General features: G+C 43.2%; 1 protein-coding gene across 3 annotated transcripts in view; it reads right to left on the bottom strand.

Moving 5' to 3' along the window:
• The window catches only part of ASTN2 (astrotactin 2), an 897,588-nt gene that overhangs the window by 296,683 nt on the left and 580,813 nt on the right, over positions 1-20,092 (bottom strand). For all 3 annotated transcript variants that reach the window (XM_082470412.1, XM_082470411.1, XM_082470413.1), the window contains one exon: positions 18,204-18,392. In XM_082470412.1, coding sequence (XP_082326538.1) covers positions 18,204-18,392 — 189 coding nt within the window. The remainder of the gene's footprint in view (positions 1-18,203; positions 18,393-20,092) is intronic.

Here is a 20,092-nt window from a genome sequence, read left to right as displayed (position 1 = left end):
GGGATTGCCACCCACAGCAGGGTGGCAAAGACAGGCAGAGAGGTGCTTCCCCCCTTTAGGGACCTACTAAGTGAATGAAGACCAGGAAATAGAGCCCCCCCCCACACATGCTTGCCACTTTCTGAACACCAGGTTGAATTCCCTTTAGTCTTTATATTTGGAGCAATATGCTCTCTGTACCAACTCTTATCAGCTCACCATAGTCTGTTCCCTTCTTTCCCTTCACCTAATCACCGCTTACTCACCCTTCATTTTTCATCGTAAACATTACTTCCTGAGGAGCACCTACCTGGACTCCTAATCCCCCGTGTGGGTCCCAGATGTTTGCTCTAAGAGTACCCTGACCTCCAAACGCCACAGTGCACAACTCGCTTGATTGAATTTCATTTGAATAAGCATCTTTCCTTTGTTATCTATGAACTCAGTAGGTAGAGTGACTATATAGTTTATCATCTAATCCAGGTGACTTTTGTCCAGGGATAAATGCTAAAGTAGACAGGACTCTGGGACAACAGGCATAAACGAGAATTGTCCTAGTCAAAATGGAATGTATGGTCACCCTACAAATATGGGTACATGCGGCCACTGTCTGGCTCTCTCTGTATCTCCATCACTTAGGACAGTGATTAAAATTTATTAAGTGCAGGATATCTGTCCAATGAATGAATGAAATGGGTTCTTTTTAAAAACTAGTCCTAATGACAAGCTTACAGAACCTTTTCTGACTTCCTTTTTTCCCCTCTTCCTCCCTCTCTTCCTTCCCTCCCTTTCTTTTCTTTCCTCCTGCCTTCTAACTTGTTAATCCCTCCCTATGCATTAAGGCCTGTTTATTTTTATCACTGGGCATACAATAAATAAACATGGTTTCTTCCTTGAGGGTGAGAAGGAGAAATAAGTAGCCAGTACTAAGCATCTACCATGGGTCAGTTGATTTAAACACCACATACTATTTAACCACCTGGCCAATGAGGCAGCTAATATAATCACCTTGTACAAATGAGGACAATGAAGTTCAGAGAGGTCAGGTGACTTGACCAAGGTCACACAGCTAATAGCAACAGAAGTTGAATTCAATTCCAGGTCTGCCTGAGTCCGAAGCCACCGTCTCATCATTAAACTATGCTATGGCCTCAGCTTCACAGAGGAAAACTGAAATATAAAGGAGTACAGGGTGTAAAGAAAGAGGGAGGTTCCCAGTCTTGGGTGGGCGTAAAAGCTACTCTGACCCACAAATCTCATATACTTTACCCACAGACTTTAAAAAGTAAATTAGCTTGTAAGTTACAGCTACCATTTGTTGAGACCTTAGGCATGTAGACACTTTGCTAGGTCTTGGGGACTTAGCATGAACATTCAACAATGGTTCCAGGCCTCATTTCAATAGGGAAGGTAGACATTAAATAAAGAATCACACAAATATTAACTTATTTGGGTATCTACAAGTATTTCAGAGGAAAGAGAGTACAAGGACCGGACATAGCATTTTTTTTTCATTACATTTTCACGGATAAGGAAACTGAGGCCGGCTGGTTGAATGACCAAGACCACATCGCAGAGAGCTAGGATTTGAACCCACTATGTTGCCCTTTCTTCCCCCCTTTTCTTCTGAATAATGCCATCATAAACCCATCAGCGGAACAGAGCAGATCCCTTGCCACCACTTTCTAAGCTCTGTTACGTCCGTGTCTTTGTATGCAGAATGGATATAACATTGGTTCATCTCCATAAACTTGTTGTGAGGATTAAAGAAGATACAGCATTCGAAGCACTTCACAGAGTGCCTGACCCACAGATACGTGCTCAGTAAACAGCAATTATCATCATCGTTAATATTATTAGGCAGCGTTGAATTACTGACTAAGATAATTTGGTGGTCGATCACACACAGAATGTTCTGCATTGTCAGTTTAACTTTTAACGTGGATGTTTTTATAACATTCTCCCTGTCCCCTAGTGCCACCACCATCAAGTCCCTCAGTCTAGCGCAGTGCTATGGAGGGAGTGGAGTGTGTGACTCTGTGGTGGAAGGGATGGGGGAGATGGATATTGGAGCACAGGTTTGGAACCAGACTGCCTACATCCCAGTCCTGGCTCCACCATTTACAAGCTGGATGACATTAAGAAAAGGAATGTCACACTGCTGTAACAACTGAGTGGGTGTAAACGGGCAGGACTAATCCCGGCTTCTCCTCTTAGGCTACTGGGGGCTCCTTCCCAGCCTCCAGCGCTGGTAGTTCTTCATCCCTGTGACCTCCAAGTACAGGAGCCCCTGGGCTGGGGACTTCGGTCCTCCCCTTCTCTAGCTCCTCCCTGGCGAACTTGTCTCTTCTCATTACTTTTATACCATCTATAGGCTAAATAATCTGAAAGGTTCATTTCAAGTCTGGTCTCTCTTCTGCTGGATTGTATATCCTGCTGGCTTTCTGACATCTCCATGAGGATATATATGTTAGACGTAACCAGATGATGGTGACCGAAGCAGGGTGAGGAGTACCTTGGGTTTTTATTACACTATTGTCTATTGCTATAAATGACGGGAATTTTTCATAACCAAGTTAATTTTTTAACATGGTCACACACAAATGTCTATTTCTACTCCCCTCCTTTCTGCCCGCTTCTACTGTGGTCCCTACTGTCTCCGTCAATGGTGCTTCCTTCTGTCCAACCGCTCAAGCTAGAAGCAGGGAGCCTCCCTTGCCTCCCTCCTTTCTTTCCCCCATCAGTAAATTCTGTTGCTCTACCTTGAGGATACACCCGGAACCCGTCCCCCTCTCGCCATGGAGACACCTACAACCAGCCTCCGTTGTCTTTCACCTGAGCCGCTGCAAAAGCTCAGAACTGCTTTCCCGGCTCCCACCCTGCCCGCTAAAGTCTATTCTTCACACCCCAGATGGAGTGGTCTTTTAAAAATATGAGTGATATTATAGCCCTCTTCTGCTCAATCCATGTGCTGGCTTCTTTCTCTTCTCACTCAGAGTAAAATCCGAAGTACTGTACCTGTGTGACTCATAGGACCCTGTGCAAATTGCCACGCTGCCCCTCTTGACATCCATTACCTTTGTATTTATAGCCTTTTCTCCTACCATTCGCCTGCTCTTTCACTACTTTCCATCCACCTCTGGGCTCCTTTTTGTCCTTGGAACATGTGAAGGTTCTGTGAACTTACTGTGCCCTCTGCCTGGAAGCTTATCCCTGCATATCTGCAAGACTCACTGCCTTACCTGTTAAGATCTTTGCACAGATGTCACCTTAGCAAAGAGGTCTTCCCTGTCCAGCCTAGTCTCCTTCTCCTGCTTTCCACCATAGTGCATACACTTGACATAGTATATATTTATTTGTTGATTGTCTTCCACACTAGAATACAACTCATGCGGGCAGGGTTTTTATGGGTTTTGTTCACCTTTGTAGTCCTGGTACCCTAGAACCATGAGTGGCATGTAATAGGTACTTAATAAGAATTTTTGATTGAATCAAGATACAGTGGTTGATGACTAATAAGAACCTGCAGTATAAAAAAAGAAACAAACAAACAAAAAGATACAGTGGTACCTCGTGGGGGGTAAATACCATATATGTTTGTTATTGTTATTATTGTTACTACTACCACTACTGTTACTTTTATTGGGACCAGGCTCCTTATATTTCTTATCTTAGTTTTCTCACAACAACATAATGAGATGTAAGGATGCTTATTTTACCTATGAAGAGATTAGGCCAAGAAAAGTGACATCACCTGTGTGAGGCCCAAGAGGTGGAATCACCCATCTCCAAAACCCAGGTTGCTCCATCTCCCTGGGGCCACTACTTTTTCCGTGGTGGCATGGTATTTACCAACGGGTTCCCAAATCCCAGCACTAGAATGTTCTGTGTCATTACTGAAAAATGTGTTGTCTGTGGAGAGATCTTTAAGAGATATAAATAAGTGAGGGTGGTGAAAAACAATATATTTTATGCATCTTTTGTGAGAGAAAGGGGAGAATGCTATTTAATTTTGTTTGCTTGAATTTATATAAAGAAACACTGGAAAAATACCCAGTAAATGAATAAAACTGGAGAGGAGGTAGGAGAAAAGGAATACAGAGAAACAGGGAAAGGAGTACCACTCCTCACTGGGTGTCTCTTATACTGCTTTTGTTCTTGAACTTCGTAAATTGAATGCCTATAAAGAATCAAGTAAAACAACCAGCCGACCCCACTGTCACAGCCAAGAGGAGCCTAAGGAGACAAACAGCTAAAGGTAAGGTAACAACTAAGCCGGCTTAAGGTTTGCCCAGCTCGGTCAAACTTCAGGCAAGCTTCTTCCCGACTCCAGGTCCCTGACCTCCCTTTTCTTACAGCATTTCCTTTAGAAAACTTGTCACTGTAAATTCCTTCTCTGCCCTGTAACATGTTAATCTTTTTAAAAGCCTCTTGCCAGTTTTATAACCCAGGGATGACTTTCTCAAGGATCTGGGAGCCATCTCTTTGAATGTAATCATCAATGAAGAAAGCACAGAAATACATTTTTGAATTCAGACATCACTACACTGTGTGGGCATATCCCACTGGTCCACCTCCCCCTGAAGTCCTCCAGGACCTTTCCACTCCCATAGCCCAGCATTAAAAATCCTTTGTTTCAATGGAATTGAGTCCAGACCTCCCTCCCCTTATTGCAATAGCCTCGAATAAAGTCTTGCTTGACTGTTTGACATTGTCCAGTGCCATTTTGCTCTAACAGAGCACTGGATCAGAAAAAAAGGACACTGGGTAAAAACTAATGTGAATAACTGATTTTATTCAAGGTTATTGCAATAGGGTTGAGAGGTCTGAACTCAATTTCATTGAAACAGAGAGCAGGAGGGGTTTTTAAGGCTGGGCTGAGCAAGTAGAAAAGTGCTGGAGGACTTCAAGGGGGAGGTGAACCAAGGGATATGCCCCACACAGTGCAGTGATGTCTGAACTTGCAAATGTATTTCTCTGCTTTCTTCATTGATGATTACATTTCAAAGAGATGGCTCCCAGGTCCTTGAGAAAGGAAAAAATTAAGAAACACAGCCTTAGATAATACCAAGGAGAAGAACATTCTTTTCGCCTTTACACCAATGTTTGACTCTGTGAGTCTTGTTCAGCTTGCATCTCCAGAACCTGGCACATAATAAGTACTCAATATATATTTATTGGTTGAATCACAAGGCTGAAGGAGAATTTAATTGCAATTTAGTTTAATTTCAAGCTAGGTTTCTACCTCCTTTGCAAGTACAGCTGCAAGATGCCTGTATAGCTTCTGGGCTTGTATCTTTCCGGTGGCTGGGTCCTCACTAACTCCTTAGAAGTAGTTTGGTAATTAACAGAAACTTGGAAAGGTATCCCTTGGTGTAACTTTAGTTCTCTGAGTTATGAGATGGCAAGAAAGACCACCCCCTTTATCTTATTTCTTTCCTCTTACTCTAGAAAGCATTCAACACAAGCTAAATAGCTTCAAGGTCACAGCACTAGGACACTCGCAGAGGATGGAGAGGTGGCTGGCTGATTCAGGGATTAAGGCTCTTTCACAGTGGTAAGGGATGCACTGAATGCCTGCGTCATAGGCTCCTGGCTTGTGCCTGCTAATTAATTGCCCACTTAACGGGTACCTCTGAACATCTTATGAGACATAAAAATAAATGCTCATTTTGGACTCTTAAAAGCCACCTTTGAGGTGTTCCACTACATTATCAGTAATAGTAATTTTTCAGTGGTGATGTTACATAAAAGCCCAGCCACTGCCCTTGGAGCTTTCTGTATTAATTCACATCTAATAAACTGTGATCATATCTTTCATTAGAATTGTTACTAAATACATTTCTATTCAGGGCATCTCCCTGAAATGGAAATGTTTCCCTAAAAATTAATTTTCTTGATTCACATGCATAGGCTTATTAATGTGAGCTTAGAATAGACTTACTTTCTCATTTCTCTGGAAGGAATACAAAGAAAGTAATGCTGGTGAATTTGCATCTCACATGATCTCAAATGTGCCAGGACGCACACTCCAGCACATAATTTTGGAGTAAGTGGTATCTCACAGATGCTCAGATTCATGCTAGGAAAATGTCACTAACATTTGCACATGTCTTTACACTTTACAGAGCATTTTAACCTGACTTTTCTCATCACCTCTCCGCCCCACCCCCCACCATAATTCTCCTATGGGACTGGTACTATTACGTTCCCTGATTTAGTGATGAGCAGACTGGACCCAGAAAGATTAGAAGACCGTGCAGAGTCTTAACAGCCAGCAGTGGTCCCATTACTGTGGTGCTTAAATAACCCTTCCCGATTGAAGGTCCATCCTTCATCATGGTTTATCTCTACAATCCCATCCCCTCACCCTCTTCATGATCCACCCTGATGTTCATGTCTGCAGATGCTCTGTGCTCTTACTTGCCCGGGGCACTCTCCCAGCTAGCTAACTGTTCATCACATCCTCCAGGTTTCAGCCAGCATCTCTTTCAAAAAGTCTTCCCTGCTGCTTACCACACCAAGGCTGGACCAGTGGTTCATCTACATCAGAGTAGGGACCTTGCCTGTCTCCCTTTTTTCATCCTCAATGCTTAATACATCAGAGGGGTTATTTAATGAAAACTTGTTAAATAACAAATGAGAATAAGTGGTAAAGCCAGGCCTGGAATCTCTGACCTCAAGTGCAGTCCTATGGTGACATCCCATTCCCTCTTGTAATTAACAGAACAACAAAAACAAGAACAAACGACTTCTGAAGTGTGATTTCTTCAGAGAGTAATATACAGGCATTGCCTTAGCATAATGCAAATATAGTAAATTTCAGTGCTGCGGACTCCATTAATTAAGGATGTATAATGCTTGGCTAGGGGCTAGTCTGGCTTGTACCTTTGGAGTGTTTATTTATAAAAGAGATTGCTAAGCACATTATTACATTAGCAGTGTAAACAAATGGCGGGGGGGGGGGGGGGGGGGGTAATGGCAGAAGATATTTAAGAGAACAAACCGCCTGAAGTCACTTTGGAAGCACCCATTATGAACAAACAATCACTGTGCTAATTACAGTTGCTCTGCTAATTACAATTACTGTGCTAATTACAATCTATCCTTATCTGCTCCGAAGGTTCCCTCCAGACTTTTCCTTCTGAGTGCTTAGACCTGCGTGAGTTACTGCCTGCATTTGAGTGTAATGAAATTGCGGTTCCTTAAAAAAATGTCTCTGCTTCAGATGCCTCCATGATTCCGATAGGCTCCCGACTCCGAGAGAAAGAATGTAGTCAGGGATTTTGAAGACAGAAAATTAAAAACAAAACCAAAAGGAGTGGGGGTTAGGTAGAAAACTGAGAAGAGAAGTGAAACGGACCTGGTTACTTTTGTTGTTTTAGTACCTTTTGCGGACTACAGTTACATCTTTAGGTTAGTTGGAGAACATTCAAAATATGCTGTGTATAATTTGTTTTCCTCATAAAATGACCATGCTTGGTATATTTAGAGATGTGGACATTGAGAATAAAATGTTTTTAAAAATAAAGTAGCTCTTTTTCTTTCTTCTCTTACTATAATTAGGGAGGGAGATTAGAGAGTCCTTGTTTAAAAATGGATTGCAATTCCCTGCTCCCCACAAAAATAAATAAATAAAAAGCATCTTTCACTAGGTCTTAATTTTACTACTCTCCTTCTGTCCCCAATTAAACTAATGAGCGTCGACGGTATGAGATTTTGGTCTCAGCGCATAAGAAAAATAAAGCTTCACCCAGACCAATGTCCCCTCCCAAATGGATTTCTCACTGATTTTCTAGGAGTCTGCCTTCCACCTTTGATCTAATGCAGACTGTAGCCCAGCTCTCCGCTGGAAAGTACCTTCCACGGCATCCAATGATGGCTGGAATTGTAGTGTGGGCAGATGGAGGAGGCTATGATCTGGGCACCCAGCTGCAGCTTCAGGACACTGGAGTCAGGATAAGTGCCTCCCCGATCGGCAATGACACTCAGTGTCCTTGTACCCAACAGTGAGCAAAGCAGACGAATGGATGCAGAGAATGAACTGTGCTACATTACGCACTAGGGGCCTGTTGAATTGCAGGACAGCACTGTCCGCCCTGGCTGCTGCAAATCCAAAACCATCTCTGCACTTGGTCACTCTGAGGGGAGACTCCTTTGGGACACCATGGTGCCCTTGTGCCATTGGACTTGGGACTCAATTGCTGCTTTCAAACAGGCACATGGAGGGGAAACCATCCTTTTCCATTCTCAGGCCTAACCTGGGCTCACGTCTAGCATAAAGTTCAGTTTAACACTTTGCTATTCAAACTGGTCCTCAGACCCAGGAGTTCATTTGAAATGCAGAGTCTCAGGCCTTACCCACAACCCACTGAACCAGAGCCTGTATTTTAGCAGGATACCCTGGCGATCTGTATGCACATGAGAGTTTGAGAAGCACTAGTGCATTTCCTGTGTATTGAGTTCTGGCTACAAGCAGACGTATGAAAAATTCCTACCTTTAGATAGAGGTTTTGTGTATAATGACGATGATGAGCTATTATTTGCTTTCCTGATCTTTGAGGATCATATGGTTTTAGACCATATGCACATGGCACTTTGGCTGCCACACCTCACCTTTCTGAGCTTCAGTTTTCTCATGTAAAAAGTATGATAGGCAATCTGCTCTGTCCACATGTGTCATGGGAGAAACGTCTGCCTATGTCCCTCAGAAACAGGCTTTAAAAAGAAAAGAAAAAATAGTTTTACAATATCAATCATGCTTAAAGGTGTTGAGGAAATGTACCAGAGGATGTGATGAGTTGGTAAGAGGGGGAGGAAATCAGGAAAGGTGGAAGGTGAGCGAGGCTGATGTGAGGTCCAGAAGGGCTTACAGCTAAACCTTCATTCTGTTTGGACGGACGTCCTCTTTGATTGGTCAATGCCACTTCTAGGCTGATCATTAAATATTTTTAATATCACCCTAGAGGTGGTAGATTAACATAGTTCTGGAACTTTTGGATCTGGGCCCAGGTTATCAAATTCCACATAGCACACATGAGCGTCTAAATGTCACATTGCTAATTAGATGTATTTCACTGTAGGTCATTCAGACAAAGGGGGCTACCCTATAGGACACAGGTGATACAACACATCAGCGAGATGATATCTTTCCAAAGCCTGGGATAAATACTCCCACAAGAAGGTGACCTTGGCTGCTGCCCCATCCCACGTTGCTGGCTGAGCTGTCCAACTCCAACAGACCCATAGAGCAAGAAGGGCTACATTTCTGTCTCTACCCTGGGCATCTCACCAAAGCAATGTATTCACCAAAACATGTGTTAGTTGGAGGAAGTTGGGAGGCTGACCATGACTCCAGTCCAGAGATGAGATTTGGGGGAATGCAACAGAATACATCTTCATCAACCATGTGGCTTCTAGAACTATGGGGAGAGGAATATAATTGAAGGAAAAGAAAACAGTGTTTACTGAAAGCCTACTGATCTAGGACCCTCGCTTATTAGACTGTTAAATCCTTACCATAGCTCTTTGAGGATATTTTGGGGTAAAACCCACTTTACAGTTGAAGATCTTGAGGTTCAGAGAGATTAGGGATTTGTCCAAACCCATAGAGCTAGGAAATGGCAGATGTGGGATTTGGATCCTGTTACTTCTGATGGTGGCACCCCGACACCTTGTGTTGGGTCACAGCCAAGAATGGGATCAAGTTCCTGCAGAATCATGCACATAAGGATGGCCTTTGCCCAAGATTCCTCCTTAGTTATTGACTTGGCCGCCCGCTATGGCACCAGGATCCTCCCTGTCTGCTGAGAATAGGGATGAAACAGGGGCCAATCTCATTTAATCATCACAACACCACCAGGAAGTGGGTCTTGTTATTCTTCCTAATTTAGAGATAAGGAAAGTGAGCTTAATGAGCTAATGTGCCCAAGGCCAGACAACTGGTTAGTGGCAAGTTAGAACGTGGACTCTAGAGCCTGGCATCTTAGACATCAGGCCACTATATCTCCAAATTGCTGGATAATGTGAACCACCTGGGAATACAGTGGAAATGCACTTTCCCAGGCCCCTTATCTGGGGAAAAAAAAAAAAAAAAGATTGGTGGGTCTTGGCATAGCCCTAGATGATTCTTATGATCAGGTAAATAGGAAAGGCTTCACTAGGCCCCTGGCCATGGCAGTTGAGTAAAAAGAGTGCTGTATTCTAGGTCAGAAGCCCTCAGTTTTTATCTGAGCTCTGCCCTCACTTTAATATACAGAAGAGACAACAGAAGTCAGAAGGGGGGAATGGCCAAGAGTGGTAGAACAGGAATGAAGACTTTCTGATTCCAGGACCTAAGGTACACTGGACATATTGGGTTTGACTCCTGTGGATGATGTTAGGAAACCTTGGAAAAATGGACACACAGAAAGGAGATTCTTCACAGTCAGCCCAGGAGTCAGGACCCCAGGGAAAATTGCCCCCTGACCCCTGTGATCCAGCCTCCAACTTCTGTCGCTCAATCCACTTCAAAGATCTCACCATTGATCCCCCAGAGAAGGTAGCATGCAGCTGTGTCTCTAGGTGGTTAGTTGAAGGTTTTGCCAAGAGCTGGAATATTACTACATAGAGAGGCTGGGAATGTCCTTGAAAATCAAAAGCTAATGCTACTTTCCACTGATGATTTCTCCACTACCTGCCTCCTTTGCTTTCTTTTTTACAATAAGATCGTGGTATACTACAAAACACTCAGGCCTAAGAGTTTAGAAAAACAGCTCCCCTGCCTGGCTCTGCTGTTAATGATGGAAACTTGGCCTTGGTGTTACCATCTGTACAGTGTGGGAGTTGGATGCTATTTCCCTAAGCCTTCCAAGTGAATACAGAGAAGACCAGTAGACTGGAGGTTAGAGGCCTGACTTATTTATTTACTAGTTATATGGGATTTTAGGTAATTCACTTAAAAACTGTGAGCCTTGGGCATCTCATCTACAAATGGAGGGGGTTGTACAAACTGTTCTCCAAGGTTCTCCCATCTATAAAGTCTATCGTTCCTTGGGATTGAATGAAGGAAACTGACAAGAAGAGAACAGAAGTCTAATTACAGTTCTCAGAGGTGGTGACATGAAGTAGGAGTATCCCGGGAGCCTGGGAGGCACTACTGCTAAATGGGCTTTGTTGTTAGACCCGTGTGCTGTCAGTTTTTAGCTGTATGACTGTCAGGCTAGTTAGCCTAACATCTCTGTGCCTCAGTGTGGTAAACAGTATTGATGTCGCACATATTTCTGGGTCTCTGCTTCTCTGCACGTAATAGGATTTCACGTCTCAGCTCAACCCTTGGAGGGGCACCATGGCCATGAGATTTGATTTGACCAGTGCAATGTGAGCAGAATGTCACCTCTAGGAGGAAGTAATGAGAGTCAAGTTCCTTCCCCACTATGAGAGCGTTCACAGAAGCACATGAAGATGACGCTCTGTCAGCCCAGATTCCCAAACACCAGGGTGTGCAGAACCACTGTGATTCTGTCCGGAGCACGTGGTATAAGCCACACACACACTTTCCTGTGAAGCCACCATGGTTTTGAAGTTGTGTGTTATCAAGACAAAGCTTAATGCAGTCTGGTTGACACATTCATTTCCTTTTTTGTAAAACCAAGTTGTTAAGAGCTACTTTGCAACAGGTCTTGGAAAGACTAAGTGAGAAAACAAAGTATGTCGTATAGGACCCGGCACATAAAAACGTACACACATGATTAAAGTGTAGAAAACAGGGAATGATACAGAAGCAGCGTGTACAATTAACCACGTCCCAGGAAAGCAGCAGAACAACCATAGCTTTGGAGCAACTTAATGAGATGTGACTCAGGACCTTCAGTGGGGGAACAAGTGGGTGCCACCAGTGAAAGCCAGCTTTCCTCAAATCTTTAACGAGAATCCTTCTGTCTCATCAGGCGTGGGTTGGTGGTGCCTCATCCTGAATCCCACATCTTACCCAAGATCATCCTCTTATGCTGTACAACACGCACATCTGATAAGCAAACCAGACTGGCAAGCGCCCTTCTAGTAAATTTTTCATGAGCACCTTACATTCTTTGTAGGTCGTTTGTGAAGGCCTATGAGTAAATGTCCGTGGCTGGTAGAACAGTCTTCTTTTTGATGAGGCTTTTACAAAATCCACCACTGTATTCGCCCGCATTCCCAAGCAACTTCTCAGTGCAATTTCTGAGACTCCAGGCTCAATAATAGTTCTTGACTGATGTTTATCTAAATCTCTGCAATCTATAAGCGAAGTTGACCTTTCTTTCTTATAAAAATGAGGTAGGATGGATAAGGATGGGAGAGGGAGGGAAGTAAAATACAAAGGAACAAACAAAACAGCAAATACCACCAAGCTCTGATGAGTTTATCTCACTCCAACAGTCTGTGCCAATCCCTCCTTGATCAAGAGTTAAGGGAAGGGAATTCTGACAGTGATCTTGCATGGGTCATTAAGACCAACACAGCTCACAGGAAGGGATTAGAAACAGCAAAGCCTGACATCATTTACTGAGTTTGGGGGCAATTCAGAAGTGAGATCTTTGACTTTTCACATTTGCACAGAACTTGGCATTTTACCAAAGGACTTTTATGTGCATTCATAATCCATCTGAACACAATTCCTAATCCAGAGCTCTCTCCGGGCACCACCCAGTCTCTTAAAGCAACCCTTACTCCCTCCTGGGAATAAATTATATTGTGACTTCAGTGTAAACTCTGTGTCCTTCTTTCTCTATCACTTTAGGTCCCTCCTTCAAGCCTTTCACCTTTCTTTTTTTTTTTTTTTTCTCAGTACATATATACATATATGTATATATACATGTATCTATTCTTTTTCAAATTCTTTTCCCATTTATGTTATCACAGAATATTGGGCAGAGTTCCCTGTGCTATACAGTAGGTCCTTGTTGATTATCTATTTTATATATAGTAGTGTGTATATGTCAATCCCAAACTCCCAATTTATCCCTCTCCCCCTGCCTTTCCCCTTTGTTAACCATAAATTTGTTTTCTGAGTCTGTGAGTCTGTTTCTGTTTTGTAAATAAGTTCATTTTACATATACACAATGGACTATTACTCAGCCATTAAAAAGAATGAAATAATGCCATTTGCAGCACCATGGATGGATGGAGATTATCACACTAAGTGAAGTAAGTCAGACAGAGAAAGACAAATATCATATGGTATTGCTTATATATGGAATCTAAAAAAATGATACAAGTGAACTTATTTACAGAACAAGACTTTCATCTTTCACTCCTTCCCGACTCCCCTACCTTTCACCATCTACCTCCTTATCTCTTTAACCCTTGTCACTACTCTGTATCTCTTTAACCCTTCCTGTGCCTGGCAGTCCCTCCTTCTGTACTCTGACTCTCAGTATCTCCTCCATCCTCGTCTCTCCGCATGTCTCAGCTTTGTCCCTCTGACCGCTTCTCCTTATCGCTCTCACCCTGCCGCTACCTTTCTCTGTGTCTCTTAGCGTGCTCCATACTTCATCTTCCCACATAGTGGATAAGTCCTGGACTTGTCAGGGTCCTAAACGCCTCCACACGTCCCTCTCCCAGAGACAGGCTGCAGCCTACGTGCGGCAACCCGAGGAGCTAGCCAGGAATGGGGTCAAGTTCCTGCAGAATCATGTACATGCAAGTGGGCTTTGCCTAAGATGCCCCCTTCGTTATGAATTTGGCATCCCCAAGACACCTGAGTCCTCACTCTGCTGACAGCAGGGGTGAAGCAGGCGGTTCGTCTTAGCACACACTAATATGGGGGTACGGAGAAGTTACATACGTCCCTTGTAATAGAACCAGAAACCAGGAGAACACTGGTTTGGGAGTCACAAACTCAAACTTTCAGTCTCAGAGGGGCCTCAAATTATGGTGAGCACTGCGCAAGTAATATCCTTTCCTGGGTCTCAGTTTCTCCAGCTATATGATAAGACGTTAGGTCTAAATTTTGTTAATCTTTAAGAGTTTGTCCAGCTCAGAGATTCGAAACGTGAGGCTTTTTGAAAGCAGAAATCCAGGTTGCTCTTTCAGAGATTCAAGAGAGGACATGAGAGGCAGACCTGTCTTCTATCAGCAGGTGCTAGGCGTGGGGATCCAGGTAGGGGCAGCGGGGAGTACAAAGCAGAGCTGTGACTGTCGCAGTGCAGATTCTTTAGCTGGGAGAGAGTTTGAAATTCCAGGCCAGGCAGTTGTCAGGAAATGCGGCATATGGGGCTGGTGGGGTGCCTGCTGGCTACTCTGGAGGACTGGACCGGAGATTACTTGGAGGAGGAGAGCAAGGAAGGAGGAGGAGGCGAGAAATGACAACAGCCTTTGATGCTGAAAACCTTACAGGCCTGCCTTCTGAAACTTGAAGGACAAAGGAGCCGCAGCCTCCCCTCTATCTGGGGCTCAGGAAAGGAGACTCGAAAGAGATAAATTTAGATTCATCAGAAGCCACTCGCCTTCCCACAGAGGGAAGTCAATTGCCTTAGCATGTGGCTCCAAGAGGTGACATGGTCTGGGGACAGAAATAATTGCAAAGAAAGTTTAACTGAAGCCAAGGATGAGCGAGCTGAAGTGAAATGGGCTACTCTAATATAATGGTAGTCTGGGGAGTTTCCTAAATCTGGAGGCTGCTGTCAAAAGAGAACAGTGTGGTCTCTTCACTATACTGCTTTTCCTGAGCAAATCAGGGAAGATCGGCCCTAGCTATTCAGAGACAACCCAAGATGGAAGGGCTGGGGACAATAAACAGAGTGTTCGAGGCAGAAGGATGACTCCTGATGGGGCTAAAATTCTGTCTGAGCCTGGAGAGTCCCAGGTCAGCCTTTGAGGAGCCAAGGTCTCCTTACCAACCAGTCTATTGGTTGGGGGAAGGCAAGCATGCTGGACAACCAGGAGATCTGAGTTTACAGGCTAGCTCCGCAATGACATGCCTTGTGACCTTAGCCAAGTCCCTTTCCCACATGCAGATGAGATCCTGGGATTCCATGAAGTCCCTTCAGGATCTAGCATCTTACTACCCAATTTGTATCCTTCTTTTGGACCAAGCTAATCTTCACACTTGAGAACGGGAACTAGTGCATTTGATCATTTATCACGTGCCAGTCACTCTGATAGTTGCTATGAGAAATCAAACTACATAAAACAAGCAATGTTGCCATATTACAGTTACTGGTATCTGATTAAACACCCCTTTTTAAAGATGAGGCAGTAGGACTATGCTTGTCACTGATGGGGCCAGGATTTGGAGCTGGGTCTATCTGGAGATTTTTATTTCCTGTCCCTCCCACTCCCCTCACTTATCAATATATCTGGGCTTCTGCATGCTCCTTCCTGGACAGGAAAATGCCTTTATAGCTCTTATCTCTCACCAAGAGGCACTGTTCTTTGCCATCACTTCAAACTCCAGTTCATAAGCCTCATCCTTTATGAAGCATTTTGTTATTCCTTCTAATTCCTTTCAAAAGTCTTCGTATGGGAAATCTGAACTCTGAAAACCACTGGCATCATTTGGAACATTTCTTTGCAAATTAAGTGTTCACATATTTGTTTTCTAATTGAGTGTGTGTTTTCTTGCAAACTTGTAAACTCCCTTCTTGAAGGCCAGGGACAACTAATATTTTCCTTTGGATTCCATGCAGTATTATTCAATCCATCATGGTACTCAACACAGGGTTTCACAGACTATTAAAACTATAGAAAATCAGGACTGTAGAAAATCAGAATTAAAAGTAGCTCATCCAGATTGCCCTTAAATTTCTCTGAGTTTTTTAACGAAGTAGCATCGGCCTTGGCTTGAGCATCTGGGAGTTGGAGGACCCGACTCTGCCATTAAATTGCTATGTGGCTACCAGTACTTCTATCACCCTTGATTCCTCCCTCAACCTTACCCTTTGCCTGCAACTGTTCCCTGGCCCTTGTCCATTATACCTTTCAAATATCTCCCCAAATCCCCTTTCTCAATTGTGTTCCCATCATCCTGGTTGAAGCCACGAACATTCTCAAGTAGCTTCCACAACAGGCACCTAATTGACCCCATTCCACTGTTTTCCTTTCCACCCTCATTGCAATCTACTTCCGCACAGCTATCATGAAGTCAAAAAATACAATGCAATCATGACATATTCCCCTCTGTTAACCATTTAAGAGTTCTCCTCTTTGCTATTAGAATAAAGACTTTGCCTGCAAGACCCCCATAATCTGTCACTGCTTACCCCTCTGGCTTCACATTCCATATTTACTCAGCTTCAACCACACCACATTCTTCCTCTCCTGAAACCAACCAAGTTCTTTTCCTTCTTAGAATATCTGTCTCTGCTTGAAACCTTTTACAATGCTAGCTCCAACTCATCTTCCAGGTATTAGTTAAATAACACTTCCTCTGCAAGGTAGACTGTGAGACTTATTGTTTTCTAATCCAATAGATGTACTCCCCCTCCGCCACGCACACACTCTACTCCGACTAAATTAGATCCCACTGTTAACTGATTACCTGGAACACCGCATCTTTACTTCATAATTCCTGCCACAAATTAAGTACTTAAGGTTACACACACACACACACATACACACACACACACACACTATAAGCACCACAGGGTGTGAAGCATGGTACCTGGGACATAGCAGGTGCTCAAAGAGCATGTGATAACTACATAGATGAATAGTTTTATGGAATTCACATTTTCATTCTAGTTCTATAAAATGGGAAGTGATAAGGTATGTTGCATTAGAAGATAAGAGCAGGGCTTTGGAGTCAGCCAGATATATATCTGAATCCTTACTCTCCCTCTCACTAGATGGTGACTTTGAGAAAGTCAGTTTACCTCTCTGGTGTTGACTTTTCAACTGTAAAATGGAGGCCATGGTATCTCAAAGGGTTTTAATTGTGAAGCTAAAATGGTACTACCCTGGCTCTTTTACTTCCTATAAGGGGGATTTGGGAAAGTCACTTAACACTGCCACTTCTCATCTGTATAAAGGGGATGACAACAGCCTCTGCTTCATGGGGCCATTGTGAGGATGACATTAAATTAAGGAATGGAAAGTGCTTCGAAAGCCCACAGCATGTGCTAAATTAATGTTAGTGGTTATTATTATTTTTAAAATACTTATCAAAGAGCTTGACATATACAGTATTTCCTGATAAATAGTAGCCACTCCTACTACAATCACAATTATTATTATTATTAATTAGAGGACAGGATGAGGACGAGGATGATTATAACGGTGATGTGTCTTTCCAGTTCTGACTTTTGTTGACATGACCTCAGATGGTAGGGAGAACCCTTCTTTGTGATAATATCCTATTACATTTTTATGCAAAACTGTCTAAAAGTATAGGTTTTTTTTTAAGATAATTATTTCTTATACACGGAACAGTTCTTCTCATGCTACCATCTTATGGCTTTCAGATTTTGAGGCATGAATAAATCCCACCTAAGGCCTTTCTTCTCCAGATAGAACAGCCCCAGTTTCTTCAACTCTCCCAAGAAGACGTTCACAAGGACACTGCATGTCTAATCTTCATAAAATTTGGTCAACCCAGTCCCAGTTCTGTTTATTCTTATTGTGAGAGTAGTCTCAATCTTTTAATTTCATATGTACCTCTGTATTTATTAACAGGGAAAGAGGTCTTTGACATACTGATGAGCAAAAAAAGCAATTTCCAAACAGCTTTACTGAAAGTTGGCATGTTTGTGTGTTTGTGTGGTGTGTGTGTGTATGTGTGTGTGTACATTGATATACAGATAGAGAGGGAAAGAGAGAGAGAGAGGTGTTTTAAGAATGTTCAAGAAAATGTTAATTCTGGCTATTTCTGGGTGATGGGCATTTTTATTTTCTTGTTCATTAAATGTCTTTATTTTTGAACTGCCTGAATAGCCTACATAAGATACTTATTTTTAATAGACGGAAAGATTAATCACATTAGAAATTCCATTAACTGTACTTACAGGATGACTTAAGATTGAATTGCAAATATGTGGATAGAGTTAGAAAATGGGAGGGTGGGATAAATAAAGGCTAGGTCAGTGGAAAAGGAACTTCAGGGAATGGACTTTGCTGACTGCTGATACTTCATGCATAGGCATTAGTGATTTGGGGGAGATGCTGACCAGTGTAATAGACCTCTATCCCATGGTGCCCATGGCTTCCTCCCCCTGCCCAGATTTCGGGTCAGTGACTTGAGGAGTGAAGTGCAGGTGTCTGTCCCATACCTAAAGGTCATCTGGAAGACTTGGCCTTGGTTCACATGCTGGGTCCGGTTGTTGTAACCATGTAGCATCTCTCCAAAGAGGGTGTTGTTGAACTTGGAGTCAGGTTTGAGGCACTTGGGGCCCTCGCAGACATCTGAGAGCATTAGGCAGGATTTTCCATCAGGAGCCAGCTTGAACTCCTCCACACAACTGCATGATAAAACAGGGCCGAGAGTTAGCTCGCATGCTGAATGCCCCCATCGGGGGTGACCTAAAACCAAGGCCTCCTTTGCCTGCAAAACAGGTCAGAATTTAGCAATGGATACAGCTATTCTGGCTGGAATCTATCTAGGGCACAGGTGTCTAGAGAGAAGCACATTAATCCTGCAAATTGGTAAATTCAAGGAAAGTCATTTGTGACATTTTGGAGGAGTCGAGGGGGAAGTCAGAGAGCACATCCATACACAAAGCAAATTTAAAAACTGTTTTCCATGAACACACAAACTTTAAAAAGCATGACAGACCAATTCACAGGGAATTATCAACTAGCTTCTCAAAGCAGAACCTATTCCCAGTGTATCTGCTGGCCAAGGTTGAAGACTGTAGCAAAAATAAGGTTTTTATTGCCCTTGTAGCTCAGAGGTGATCCTTCCAGGACCATGGACAGCACATGGGGGGGGGGCAGGGGGGGCAGCAGCCACAGCTTCTGCTCAATTAGCAATGTTAGCAGCCTCTATTGGTCTCTAAATACCTAATCCTGACAGCAGAAGGGCCCTTGACACGCCTTTGAAACTGGGATGGGCTCCACTATGGCCCAAACAGGCATCTCAATGGGGTGTGGAAAAAATATTTGCAATTTGGGATGTTTACAGTGGGAAAGAAATCTCTTAGAGAGGCATGGGGGGGGGCGGGGAAAGCAGAGGTCCTAGCCTATGAAAAATCAATTCAGAAACTGAAATTCTGTGAATGTCTATCTGTTCATGGTCCTTTGCTAGGCACTGAGGGTAGGGTGCACATAATAAATACGACACACAAGAGAAGAGGCTGTACAATTGAAGATAGCTGCAAAATGTCATCTTTGTTCCTTGTGATGTATGTGAAGCCAGGCAAGTCATTTTACCTCTTTGGTTTCCAGTTTCCTCATCTGTAAAAGGCGGTAGACACTACTATCCTACATTAATACACCAGGCTGCTATGAGGTTCCATGATACACTGACTGCATAAACAGTTAGAAATTGCAGTGTACTTAACAAAATAAATATAGAGAGGGTGTAATGGTGGCAATGGTGGTATTTACTTATTGAGCATATGCTATCGACTAGGCACTTTGTATGTTTATTTTCTAACCATGAAAAAGGTAGTATCATCATTCCTGCTTTACAGAGAGCAACACGAGGAGCCAAGAAATAAAGCATGCCACACCATGAGTAAGTGGCAAAGCTGGCACTCAAAATCAGGTCTGTTTAGCAACAAAGGTAACTTTTCCCTCACTTGTCTTTTCCAAATCCAGTTGTTCTTATTTGCATGATATGACCCTGGTTACACTATGCTAATTGCAGTCAGTAGAAAGTAGTCAGTCTCGTATCGGCCTTTCTTCCATGGGATGAAGTGAAGATCTATTGAATCTGACTGCAAAAAGGCTCATGTGGGAGAAGGGAGAGGCTCTGTGACAATGGTTTGGGAAGAAAGTGTACCCAGGATGCAGGAACCACTAGCTGATGCTAGAGACACAGAACCCAACTGAAGGCAGGAAGTAGGCAGGCAGAGCTGAAAACATGACCCAAGATCACTCCTATTGAAAACTCAGGAACACCTTAACGTCTGAAGCAAGCTGTCGCTCTGTCCTTGTTTTCCTCTAACTCCCAGTGTATTGCACAGATGCACCGACTGTCTTTCCAATGTTTACATGC

This window comes from Balaenoptera physalus, assembly GCF_965194825.1.
Source record: "Balaenoptera physalus genome assembly, chromosome: 7".
NCBI classification, from domain to species: Eukaryota; Metazoa; Chordata; class Mammalia; order Artiodactyla; family Balaenopteridae; genus Balaenoptera; species Balaenoptera physalus.
The sequence above is the reverse complement of the archived record's forward strand: the minus strand, read 5'-3'. Positions and strand labels throughout refer to the sequence as shown.